At 43.1% G+C, this 13,423-nt stretch overlaps 1 protein-coding gene across 1 annotated transcript in view; it reads left to right on the plus strand.

The window, feature by feature from the left end:
* LOC109630029 (protocadherin-16-like) overlaps window positions 1-12,253 on the plus strand; it is a 78,765-nt gene extending 66,512 nt beyond the window's left edge. Inside the window, exons 11-21 of the mRNA XM_069534485.1 lie at window positions 1,758-1,997; window positions 2,922-3,047; window positions 3,148-3,357; window positions 3,452-4,318; window positions 4,410-4,523; window positions 4,605-4,816; window positions 5,111-5,262; window positions 6,313-6,443; window positions 6,711-6,997; window positions 7,101-7,242; window positions 7,715-12,253. Of these exons, the coding sequence (XP_069390586.1) occupies window positions 1,758-1,997; window positions 2,922-3,047; window positions 3,148-3,357; window positions 3,452-4,318; window positions 4,410-4,523; window positions 4,605-4,816; window positions 5,111-5,262; window positions 6,313-6,443; window positions 6,711-6,997; window positions 7,101-7,242; window positions 7,715-10,305 (5,072 nt within the window). The 3' untranslated portion in view covers window positions 10,306-12,253. The remainder of the gene's footprint in view (window positions 1-1,757; window positions 1,998-2,921; window positions 3,048-3,147; window positions 3,358-3,451; window positions 4,319-4,409; window positions 4,524-4,604; window positions 4,817-5,110; window positions 5,263-6,312; window positions 6,444-6,710; window positions 6,998-7,100; window positions 7,243-7,714) is intronic.
* The last annotated feature ends 1,170 nt before the right edge of the window (window positions 12,254-13,423 follow it).

Raw genomic sequence — 13,423 nt, forward strand, 5'->3', positions numbered from 1 at the left:
GCTTACTTCTAAGTGCAGCACAACTCTTGCTTCACCTCTCCTGACTTATTTCTCTCAGTTGGAGACCAGACAGACAGAGCAGCCTGCCAAATATTAAAGACCCACCGAGACATACACATACATGTGCAAGCACACGCATGCACACACAGCCCATCATCTGTTATTGTGGATCTATTCCCATGAAAGACCAAAGAGCCTCCTGCTCCGGCTTCTGGGAACCATTAGAGAGGGGATCGGTTACGCGTGTTTATGTGTACGCACGTGTGTCTGTGTGTAGGCACGCACATATGTGTGTGTGTATGTGTGTGTGTGTGTGCTCGCATGAGACCCTGTCACTTACTCAGCACTGACCTTGGGCTATTTGGTCCTGTGGGCTTTGTTGTGGTGTTTGAGACACGTGTCGGCGATGGCTCCGCCTTCGCCTTCAAGTCGCCAACCAGCGTGCCCCCTGGAGCTGCTTCGGGATGGAAACATTCAGGGGCTGTCATGCATGTCACTTCTGGTTCAGCCCCGTGTGTGCACTCATCTTGAAGTGTTTTCATGCATACTGGTTATTTGTTAGAATCATGACAGAGTTAATCCTCTGAACACCTGGTTTGCTTCTGTTTAGGGGTCAGCAACCACAGACCTGGGACCATCTCCACTCACTCTGTTTTCATTTCTTTGGCACCACAGTTAACCACAACAGAGAGAACCATCAAGCTTTTATTAGGAGTCTATAATGTCATGGAGTGAGACATATTCTCATCACTCATTGTTGGAGGGGAGGTCATTAATTTCACTTTCTGTGCAAAGGGTGATTGCCTCTCTGCAAAAGGCGTTCAGGGATTAACACATCAAATGTTGTTAAAAGAATAAAAAACTTCTGCATGTAGGACAAGAAAGATGTGTTTGTTGTCTGAGCAACCTCAGCTAACCCTGATACTACAATCCAAAGTGTTGGCGCCACAAACCACATAGGCTTAAGATGCTGGAATTGAAAACATCCAAAAATAAAAACTTTCCTCAGTTTCCCACTGCTTTTTTGTCCTGCCCATGTGTTATCAGTGACCAGGGATAGGACAGGATCAGAGGACTCAAAGTTGGTGAAAATATTCCAGCCTGTAACTCTGACCAGATTAAAAGCTTGGGGGCAAATTATCTCAATCCAAGCAAAATACAAAGCAAAAAACACACAGAGAAAAAAGTTAAAACCAAAACAGCCCTGGCCCACTCTTTCTTTAACAGTTGCAGCCCATTTTAAAGCATGAAATTGAAATTGAATCAATGCAAGTTCTACCCTCTTAGGGCAGGATAATGAAAAGGCAAGGGTGCCCCTAATTTCTACAGAGCACGGCAGGCCTGGCTGTTGCGTGTCTAGAGCGTGTGTTTACTGCTCTGTTCGCAATGGCTGCGGCATTCTCCAATGGAAAATCTCATAAACTGTGGCCAGACTATCGGCCTGTTAGAGCAGTGGTGGTGGTGGTAGCACTCAGGTAGGCAAAGCTGTGTGTGTGCAGCAGATTAACTCTGATTTGGCCCTCACACGGCAACTTTTCACACTCGCTTTTTATATCACTCGACTACACACAACCGTGGAAAGTGGTGTGTTTTATTGCCTTTGATAACATGCTTTTATACTGTAGCTGTCGTGTGTAACTGCCTCTGGGAAACAGGCTGTAATAAAGAACACTCAACCACACTTGCATACTCACGCACACATACACGCACATAGGAAATCTCTCCTCACGTTTCACCCCTGATTCATCTCTCCGCAGGCTCTCTGTCGATTTTCAAACCTCTGGACCGTGAGGAGCAAGACGTCTTTAACCTTACGATAATCGCGGAGGATCATGGGATACCGCAGCATTTGTCAAGCCAGCTGTTGTGCGTCCATGTGATCGATGTTAATGATGAGGTGCCTTGGTTTGAGGAGGGCCAGTACGAAGCCCAGATCTCTGAAAACCAGCCTTCAGGAACTAGTGTGTTGACAGTTTCTGCTTCTGATCTGGACCAAGGTGAGAAATAAACAGCTTTTACTCTCGTAGTTACTCCAGCTTTGGTTCATGTTTCTCTTTTTTTAAACCAACATTTGGCACCAACTTGGTAATTTGCTGTTCAAAATAAGATTTGGTTAAAACAAAAAGCTAAACTTTCCAAACAAGGTTTTAGGCATATAACTTACTTCTAACCCTTGTTTCAATGTCACTTAAATGACTGTATTTGATGTGAAACAGGTCCTAACTACATGTTGAAACACAATCATAGAAATGCTGATTATACAGGGTGTATAGTTACATGTAACCTAGACATCTGTAAAAAAAAGTTTCATCCAAATTCAGCCTGATCTTCTGAACCGCAGATTACCTGAATCATATATGTACTGTGGGCTCCAAATTATGTTGTTAAGTGGTTTTACCCTTTTAAGCCTGATTCTATGTGTGTGTTGATTAAGTGTCAAGAGATACCAAACTGTGCTGCTTCAGCGATTACGTTAAAATGCCTGCAATTACCCTTCATATGCTAAGTACGTGTTCACATTACAGACGTTAGCAGTTGTTTTTAATTGAGGAATACACAGGAGAATGGGGGGAGGGGCTGTGGAGAGGGTGCATTCTCCTGGACTTAGTCAGAAGCACATAAAACAGAAGGATTATAAAGTTTTGCTCCAAAAGCGATTAGTGAGGCAAAACAGGTGAGGTTGCCAGACTGTTCTGTGTTAGCACGCAATCTGGCATTCACACACCTGAGGGTGTGCCATCACTGCCAAACGCTGACATGGAAAAACTAATGATAAACAATTAACTATACATGCTATTACCGAGAGACATGTAAATCCAAAGGCTGGCTTTTTGAGCTTTGGTAACTTTAAATGTATTCTATTTCCTTACAATCAATATGTTTCGAAATAAACAACAGTCACTATGTGTGTTTTGCTGTAGGAACTAATGGGCTGGTGACGTACGGTGGTATCTCAGATGATGTTTTCCACATCAACCCAGTAACAGGTGTCATAACAACCGCGAAGCCACTGGACCGGGAGGTCCAAGAATACTACACTGTGACAGGTACTGCCTCATGACTTTAAGACACATACTATAGATACATATCACAATAATGATTATTATTATCACAATTAATTTTGTCTTCTTTATTTTGTTTTGTCAGTTTATGCAAAAGATGGAGGCCTCTTACCCAACTATGCTAAAGCGACAGTGAGGATCAGAGTGCTTGATGAGAATGACAACGTCCCTGTGTTTGGACGTCTCTACTACAGCATAGAGTTGCCTGAAAACCTGGAAGCTTTGCCTCTGTTTACCCTCAGAGCCACTGATCAAGATGCAGGAGACAGTGGGGAGATAAACTACAGAATTACAGGTGAGAATCTGTTTTCTAAAATTTTACATTTGTGTAACTCAGGGCAATGATGCTGCAAAATCAGAAATTACATAAATGGTTGCTTCTCTTGCAGCTGGAGACCCATCTGGAGACTTCCACTTGGATGGGCGATCAGGAGTGCTGTCCACTTTGAGGCCTCTGGATCGGGAGAAGAGGGCTGGTCACACCCTAACAGTCACAGCTCAGGACCAGGGCCAGCCTCCCCTCAGCAGCACCGCCACCGTGGAGGTTACTGTGCTTGACATAAACGACCACAGCCCCCAGTTTCAGAGCAGCAGTTACACTGCAGATGTTTCAGAAGACGTTTCCATTGGCTCCCTGGTCCTTGAGGTGAAAGCCATTGACCTAGACCAGGGCTCAAACAGTCAGGTGCTGTACTTTCTGAGCCATGGCTCCCAGAGTATGTTCATCATCGATGAGAACACAGGCCGCATTATCACAGCAGCGCCGCTAGACAGAGAGAGAACCGCTTCTTACACCTTCGAGGTATGTGCCACTGACTCCTCCCCAGCGAACCCACGCAACTCCACTGCTCAAGTGACCGTCTACATTCAAGACGTGAACGACAATGCTCCCTTTTTCATTCAGGACCCACTTATTGTAAACATCTCCGCCATTAGTGTGTCTAGCCGGCGAGTGCTGGCCACCATGAGGGCGGAGGACAAGGACTTTGGGGCAAACGGCTCTGTTTTTTATCGTTTTGCTAACCCTGTGAGGGGCTTTACCATCAACTCACTGACAGGAGACATCCAGGCCACGGAGAAGCTGCAAACTCTGACCCAAAGCCAAAGGACTTTGATAGTTCAGGCCATGGACCAAGGCAACCCGGCTCAATCTTCTCTCGGAGTGGTTATCATTTATATAAGGGAGCAGAGCTACAGAGGGATTCGTTTCTCCCGCACAGCTAGAGATGTCAGTCTGCAAGAGAACGCTGCAAAAGGTTTGCATGATATGTAAAATGTCCACCCTTAACCTCTTTTTTGAATTAAAAAGTAGAGCTAAAATGTTTGAACATGTTTTTAACTTTGCAGGCACAGTAGTTACACAGACTCAAGCCCAGTACCCTGATGGCTCCCAAACTGGCATCAGCTACAGTATTTTCAGTGGAAACAGGATGCAGTCTTTCGGAATTAACGCCATCACTGGTAAGTGCAGAGACAGCAGAACTGACTACAACATGATGTACTCTACATGTACAGTGACTCATTGTTATTTTTGTGAATTAGGTGAAATATGGGTCCAGAAATCTGAAGTCCTAGACTATGAGGAGACCCCGAAACTCCGCCTTGTGGTGAAAGCTGAGACGGCATCCTCCAGCTCCTACATGGCTGTCAACTTAATCCTGCAGGACGTCAATGACAACTTGCCACGCTTCCAACTCCAGAACTACGTAGCCTACATTAGAGAGGCACAGGGCTACGATTTTCCCATTATCCAGGTGCAGTAGCCAGCCCCCCCACAAGTTTATTATGCTTGGCTGTGTGAAGTTGTAGAACAGAAAGCACTCAAGCCTCAAAAACCTGGATAATTTCAGTGGAGTACAGAAATGACCTTGTTCATTTAACTTTGTTCTCAGTGTCTCTGCTGAATATATGAAACCTTTTTTGTCCAGAAGCCAGATCAGTATAGACCTTTATGTGGAGTCTTGACTTCCATGTCGAATTTTACTCTCTAGTTTATCGTTACTGTTCAATACTTCTATATTTTCAACATGGGTTGCTATTTTCCTCAGGTTGCAGCGGATGACATGGATCAGGGTCAAAACGGTCAGGTGACCTACTCTATCAGATCGTCGTCCATGAGCGGCTTGTTTAAGATCGACCCACTGACTGGAAGCATCACCACCGCAGCCATAATGGACAGAGAGATCTGGACGCAGACAAAGTGAGTTTGGTATTTTTTTCTTGTGGTTCCCCTTGGCTAAATTATAGATGATATCAATTGCCTCTTACAAATAACTTTCCTTGTTTTAATAATGAAGCCCAAAAGAAACAATCCATTAAAATGAATAAAAATGACTAGTCCTTTATTATGTATTTTGTTTAAATGTGTATGTGCATTTTCCAAAATGTCAAACCCAGAGAAATCCAATCCTATTTTTTTCAAGGCAACAAGAAGTTTCATTTTGGTTGCCTTTTACATGTGGCTTTGCCTGTTTCTGCCATAACTACCAGTTTAAATAACGTATGACGAAGGAAAGCACACTGCTAGCCAGCTTCTTTTTCTCTCCACTGTTTGTATCTGTCACTCGTAAATGGATCATGATAATTAATCGCAGTTTGCTGCTTAACGTTAATCATCATTTTAATACATCACCTCATCCATGTACATGGTTTGGGTCATGTCAGGTAGATTTTTATCAACAATGGTCTTGAAGACAACAACACTGCTTCAAGATGCTTCACAATTTCATCAAACTAGGTTATTTTTTTATTGTTTAAATTGAGAGACCCCAAGAGGCTTAAGTTACATCTCATACTTTTAAATGTCCATATTTTCTTGAAAAGGAGTTTGATGATTCCATTTTTATCCTCTCTACTCCGAAAATGCTTTCAGTTATAGAAAAAAGAAAAATTGACAGAGAAAATATCAATCATGTTATCAAGCTTATATAAAAACATATTTAAGCTTGTTTTGTTTGATTTATTCCTTTCAAATCTAATTATTTTTATTAATTTTAATAGAAACAGTGAGTCTATATATATATATATATATATACAGTATATAATTCAATATATATATAATGCAAATTTCAGTGAATCACATTCAGTGACAAAAAAGGGAATCTGAATCTGAATCTGAATATACATATATATATCTTCTAATGCTCATTCTCAAACATAGAACAGGCTGATCTTGGTGGGGGGTGTCACAGCATGCATCCATATGTTATTCATAAAGTCACAGACACTGACACTGATTTTGTGGCACTAGGCTTGTTGTTACGGCAACAGACCGGGGATCCCCACGGCTGGCTGGCTCTGCCACTCTTACTGTGATCATCATCGACCTCAATGACAACAGTCCCATGATTCCTCTGCCTCGAGAGATCCATGTGCCCGAGGGTAAGTCCAGTGATCTTATCGGGAAGCCTCACGTCACCCTCCCTGGCAGCTCTCGCAGCGAAGCTCAGTGAGAAAAGTCTGACCCTATTATGAAACAAGTTATTGCCAAGTTCCTCTGTTCATTTCCTGTCTATTAGATCAAGGCTTTCCAGAACAGGATTTTTTATTTAAAGAGAAAAAATTATTTGAGTCTCCACTTCATTTCGACTATAACTTCAATATTTGTTCTTCCTCTCCTTTCTTCCCACTTTATTCTCACACACACAGACACTCTGATTGGCACAGTTATCACCCAGGTAACAGGGAACGATGTAGACTCTGGGCCAGCCCTCTCCTACACTCTACACCTGGATACAAACAGCCAAGGCATGTTCGGAATCCATCGTTACGGGGGAGGAGTATCTCTGACTGGCCCTCTGGACTACGAGGAGCGGACATGGTACACGCTGACCATCCGTTCATCTGACTCCAGACATCAAAGCGAGGCCAACCTCACCGTGCTTGTGGATGATGTGAACGATAACGCCCCCGCCTTTACTCAAGACTTGTATCAGGTGCGGCTACATGCACACATCTGTCTGTAGAGAATTGGCATATTTGTTTAATTGGATCTGTAATGGTTATAAATATGTCCATGTTGTGTTTTGATATCAACAGGTGACCGTAGCAGAGCACCTCCCAGCAGGCAGTGCAGTCGTAACAGTAACAGCCACTGACCGTGATTCTGGGGAGAATGGGAAGATTACCTACAGGGTCATGTCATCAACTAGGGGCGCATTTTATATTGACCCAAACAATGGTGAGATTACTGTCTGCACATTTATGGCTGTTTATAGTCATTTTCTAACCAGAGCTGCCCCTAATTATCAGTTATTCCCTAAAGCTCTACTTAGATGGACATTTGGGATTTGGACATATTTGCAAAAGCAATTGTAAAAAAAAATTGATCATTTTGTTCATTAAAAGTCATTGAAAACCAGATTTCATGTTATTTGTCTCAGATGTGAGATAGCATCTGAAATAAGTGTGTTATAAAAGAGGACTCTTTCTTCGCCTCAGGTTATTCTGTCTCCTATTCTCAAGTGGAATCCCTTTGCCTCAAATAATATTCCCTTTTAAACAGAACTTGCCCAAACTTGCAACAGTGTTTGGTAATTACGTTAATTTAATAGCTAATCACCATGTGTATTGACTGGCGTTTCTAATTAATGTGATGAGGTTTAGACAGATGGTTAAAATAAAGTTGCTCTTTTCATTCTGTTTCCTCACAGGGACTTTGTTCATCAACCAAAAAACTGAGTTTGACCTTGAAAATCCCTCCATCCTGGTGCTGATTGAGGCGCGGGACCAGGGCACGCCACCCCTCTCATCCATTGCCACTGTCCAGGTTCAAGTGTCTGATGTCAATGACAACACCCCCATCTTCCACCAGTCAGAGTACAGAGTCACTGTGTCTGAAGACGGCCTTCCTGGATCAACTGTTCTGATCTTAGAAGCAGTAGACGGAGATTTGTCTCGGGACAACTGTGGTTTCGATTTTGCTATTGCCAGTGGCAACTCAGGTAATGCCTTCCAGATTGAGAGCAGCGTGCGCTTCTTGGAGGGGCAGGGCTTCCAGACGGTCGGCAGCCTGATCCTGGTGGAGGAGCTGGACTTTGAAGCAGTGCCAAGTTATAATCTGACTGTCGTGGTGTCTGATCGAGGGATCCCTCAACGTAGCTCTAGCGTGCCTATCCTTATCACTGTTTCGGATGCCAATGACAACCCTCCAGCTTTCAGCCGGTCAGAGTACAGTGTTGTGCTGAGTGAAGGTGCAACAGCAGGGACAGAGATCTTGCATCTATCTGCAACAGATCCAGACTCTGCTCCCAATGGAGAGGTGCAGTACTTCATAAGCTCAGGGGATGAGACGGACATTTTCCAGGTGGACCAGTGGACCGGAGCCTTGAGGCTGCAGAGACCTGTGGACAGTGAGAGACAGTTGAAGCATATGATTGTCGTTCAGGCCACTGATGGGCAAGGGCACTATGCTCTGGCCCCAGTCAGTATTGAGGTGAAGGACATCAATGACAACCGCCCCTACTTTCCTCTCAAACTTGTAACTGCGAGCATCAGGGAGAATCAGCCCCAGAATGCCTTAGTCACTATGCTGCATGCAATTGACCATGATGGAGGTGTGTTTGGACAGTTGAAGTACTACATGTTAGACAACTCTAAAGAAGGAAGAGATGCGTTCCTCATCAACCAAACTTCAGGGGAAGTGCGGACTCGATCCACATTTGACTTTGAGAAGGTGTCCTCCCTGGAGTTTGTGGCTGTTGCCATGGATGCCGGCAACTATTCTGCCAGTGTAACCGTGCAGGTTTATGTTACGGGGGAGGATGAATATGATCCTGTTTTCACATCGTCAGAGTTCTTGTTTGAAGTGCCCGAGGGAGCAAAGAAAGGTCAGATTATTGGCAAAGTACAAGCCAGAGATGAGGATGGAGGCGTGGACGGTATTGTTCTCTATTCTCTCGCAGAAAGTTCGCTCTATTTTGAAGTCAATAAATCGACAGGAGCTGTCACCTTAAAGATGGACAGTTATAGTTCGCATGTGGGTCGCTCTAAAAGAGAGGTGCGTCTGATGACACTGGACGTGACGGCTCATAGCCCCCTGGAGACATCACGCATTGCTGTGGCTAAAGTTACCGTAGATGTGACCCACACGTCTTTTGGTCTCACGACAGACATGAATATGCTGCTCATCAGTGTCATTGCAGTTTCATTAGGGGCCATCGTCATTCTGATCGTAATCGCTGTGGCACTGTTTTTTGTGAAATTAAGACGTCGGAAGAAGGAGCAAAAAGCAAACAAACGAACACCAACATCAGGCACAATGCTGCATAAGCTCGAGGAAACAAAAATAACAGCAAATGAAATGATTTACCATCAGGCCCTTCCTGGATACACAACTAGTCAAGGTGGCGGTGGTGGGGGTCCGTTCACTCGTGGTGGATCCCTGGATCCCTCCCACTCCAGTGGGCGTGGCTCTGCAGAGGCCGAGGCAGCAGAAGATGATGAGATCAGAATGATTAACGAATACCCACGAGTGTCGAGTATTTCCTCGTCCATGCAGGAGCGCATCTCTGCTCGGGGTCCGGACTCTGGAATCCAACAGGACGCAGACCAGCTATCGGACGTGTCCTGTGAGCCTTCCATAGACTGGTTCAAAGGGAAGAAACTGGGCAGTCTGAATAGTACTTTATTAGCAGGCCAGGTGCCAGTGTACAGGGATGAGGTGGGAGGGTATGTGGGTGTGGGACGGGGACTCAGCATCTCACATCCTAAAGACTATACTTTTCCAGAGGATGGGAAGCCAGCTGTGGATGGCTCCCTAACAGCCATCGTGGCCAGTGATGAGGAACTGAGGGGCAGCTATAACTGGGACTACCTGCTTAACTGGTGTCCCCAGTTCCAACCCCTGGCTAATGTTTTTACAGAAATAGCGCGATTAAAAGATGAAACCGCTCCTCCTCATTCCCGCAGGTCATTCCATCACAAAGCGAAGGCCGAGTCAAGAATCGACCCCCCGCCTCTCATAACCTCTGTGGCCCACCCCGGGGCCAAAACTGTACCTCCAAAGCCTGCCGTAGGGAGGACATTCCCACACTTGGCTTCTTTCCGTCGATCTCCCCTCAGCGCTGAGGGGTCGATCTCCTCAGTTGCCATGTCCCCCAGTTTCTCGCCCTCTCTCTCACCGCTGGCAGCACGTTCACCTGCAATCACGCCCTTCAGCGTCTCACAGGGTCCCTCTGCATCCATGATCAGCGCAAACGAACACAATTTGGAACACAGCGAGGAGGCAGAGCTGAGGATTTGAATTCTCAAGCATGAATTAAAACTGAGTCGGTGCTGTCCCAGACTAATTCTACTGTATGACCACAGGGGCTGCAACTTGAAATCTCTTTCTTATTCTCCGTCTTAAGAGAACAGTACAAAAGGTTACATTAAGAAGTCCAAATAACTGTTGTGGTGCTTACTGGAAAAACTGAACTACATGACTAACAGGCCAAAATGGACCATGCCTTTTGTGAGTGAGTCAGTGTGTGTGTGTGTGTGTGTGTGTGTGTGTGTGTGTGTGTGTGTGTGTGTGTGTGTGTGTGTAAGAAACTCCTTATTCCTCTGTTGATCAGTGTTAATTTGCACATTCGAATAGGGATTCATAGATGATGTCAATATTTTGTACAAAAGCATTGTCTATATTTTTATACTTACATGTGGTTTCTGAAAGGAAATGGCATTGAAGTGTCAAAAAAGGTTGTTAAAACCTCAGAATATATTTCTATATTTGTATATTTGTAGCTTGTACTGTATACTTGTTTGTACTGTATGTTTTATCTCCTGTAATGCTTAACTTGTGGTTTTAAATGAAGCTCTCCATTAATGCTTTATGAATTGGCGTTTTTTTAATTGTAAATATTTATAGAAGAAGAGGCATCCTTGCTTGACAAATGAAAACATCAGTCAGAATAGCGCTACGTGTGATCAGACTTTCTCGGGATCCCGTATTTGATCTCATATCAAAAGGTAATCATGAATGTGAATTGTTGGAAGAAAATTGTCTTAGTCCTCAACACGTCACTACATTTCCTGCAGAGGAAGATGAAACGTGACAACCCATGATCCCATTCTTCAGGTTCTCTGGCTTTAATTTTCTCACTATGGGCCTTACTCCATTTTCCACTTTGCATTGTGAAAGAAAATAACTCACTCGAGGCAGAACATCGAGTAGCTATGTATGTAGAGTTGCTCTGTCTGCAGCCTAATCATTCCAGAGAATGTAAGCAGGTCTTGGTAATTTGTTTACTCATCTAACATTTGTCAGTAAAATATAAAACAAACCCGTCTCACACTCTGAGGGCACGGCCAGACATACGCGAATGGAAAGCGTAACCAAAGTTGAACTCGTCACACGTGAAGCCAGGCTGAATGTTCTATTCGCCCCCTCGCTCACGCTGATTGGAAGTGAAAGGGAAGGCTAAGGTTCACCACTGAGACATTGGCGTATGTTTGCTTGGGCCCTAGATCAGCAATATCTTGACAGTCTATTTCTGTCTAGATCGGTTCCATTGTATAGATTCACAACCAAACTGTAATGAATGTTTTTTTATGGACCACAATTCACCCCGACTTTTCAAAGGCACTATAAACAATACTGTGTGGATCAACAAATCTTGCATACAGCTTGATGGAAGTATGAAAAAAGTGTATCTATGAATGTTCAAACACTACCAGAGAATGTTTCCTCGTCAATTAGAAGAAGTTCATGTCATATACATGTTCAGCCATAATATTTTTGAAACAGATGCCTACACCATAAATATATTCATGACCGGAACTGTATTTTTGGTAAAATAAAATAGCATGTAAATTTTTATTGATAACTACCAAGAGCTCTGTCTTTGCTCTGTCTGTTTGCTCCTTATAATTACTATAAGTATTTTCTTTTTCTTAAACCCCAGTTTTACACTCTTGAAAACATCATATATTAAGCAACACTAACATTTTACAGTATTTTTATTTATTATAAAGGTACACCTCCAACAGATTTTAGTATATTATTATTTTGACCATGGCCAAATATACATGAACACTACCTATTTGACAGAATGAGGGTACCTTTGTTGTTTGTATTGTTTTTGTATTGAACAGTTTTACCTGCCACTTACATTTCATGTGTGTATTACGGTATTACACATATCATTCAAGGCCTGTCCAGAGAAGTGTTTTGAGCAAAGTGCCTGATTAAAGTACTCATGTGAACACATCGTCACATCTGTCGCATCTTTCTCTGCTCAGAGTAATGGTGATAAAAAGTTTCTGTGTATTAATCCATGAAAGTGTTTGAATTTCAGGTGAAAGACTTGACCAGTGTCCTCCCCTGAGGGCTCATACATCGAACTCCTCTAAACATTGAAGCTCCACTCGACACCTTCAAAAGGCTCAATGGTATTTTCAGCAGATTCTAAATTAGTTAAAGCCGCTAGCACTACTCTGTAACCTCAGGCTTATAACTTGCTTAAACATTACAACTCAAAACTCCCAGACTGTCCCAGGGGCAACAGGAGAAATGGAGAAATGGAGAAATGCAGCTCTCAATCAGCCTGCCAGTGTTGACCCGACCTTAGGAAAACATCTCTTAACTGGACAATATTGGATTTAATGATAGCCATTAAGTGTTATTTAGAACTTGATAGGTGTATATGATGTAACACAATCACAACACCAAGTAATTTGCCTTCAGATGAAGTCATTTAAAAACAGCCATGAAAAAAAGTCATATTTTCTTTTGTCTGATGTTCTCGCTGAAGCACTTGAAAACAAGCGCTCATCAGGTGCTGCACATGAAATTCTCCGTTCAGCCTTATATATATATGTTTGTTACTTAGCAGGATTATGCAAAATCTACTCAACGGAATTTTCTTAAACATTATGAGATTGTTTTATAATATTCTTGTTGTTTTCTCAGAGAGTAATTGATGAAAAATATTTATTATATTTATTTGTGTGTGCAAATTGGGGCAGATTAAAATAAAGATCTGGATCTAGTCAATTAAAATGTGGTTTCAGTGCCATTCTAGTACCATTTGTGATGTGTTGGTTCAAATTAGATCCACATTAAAACAGGGTCAGCCTTATCGCCATCCTGCTTTTCTGTTCCACTTGTGAAATTTTGGCTGAAAAATCTGATTTGCATTTTGCTTTGCAGCTCAGAATTAATTTAACGTGTTATACTGTCGACACCCAACTCCAGGTCAAACCTCAGGTTTTTATTTGTATGAAATGTATGTGTATGTTTATGCATGAGGTCCACATTCTTCCAATTATTAGTACTACTGTCTCACTGTTTGTGCACTTAACTATACTATGCTCCAGTAGAAATATCAGCCCTCAGCTGTTTCCAGATCATGGAACATGTAAGAGCAACAGGGTGCATA

This window comes from Paralichthys olivaceus, chromosome 11, assembly GCF_024713975.1.
Source record: "Paralichthys olivaceus isolate ysfri-2021 chromosome 11, ASM2471397v2, whole genome shotgun sequence".
In the NCBI taxonomy this organism is placed as follows: Eukaryota; Metazoa; Chordata; class Actinopteri; order Pleuronectiformes; family Paralichthyidae; genus Paralichthys; species Paralichthys olivaceus.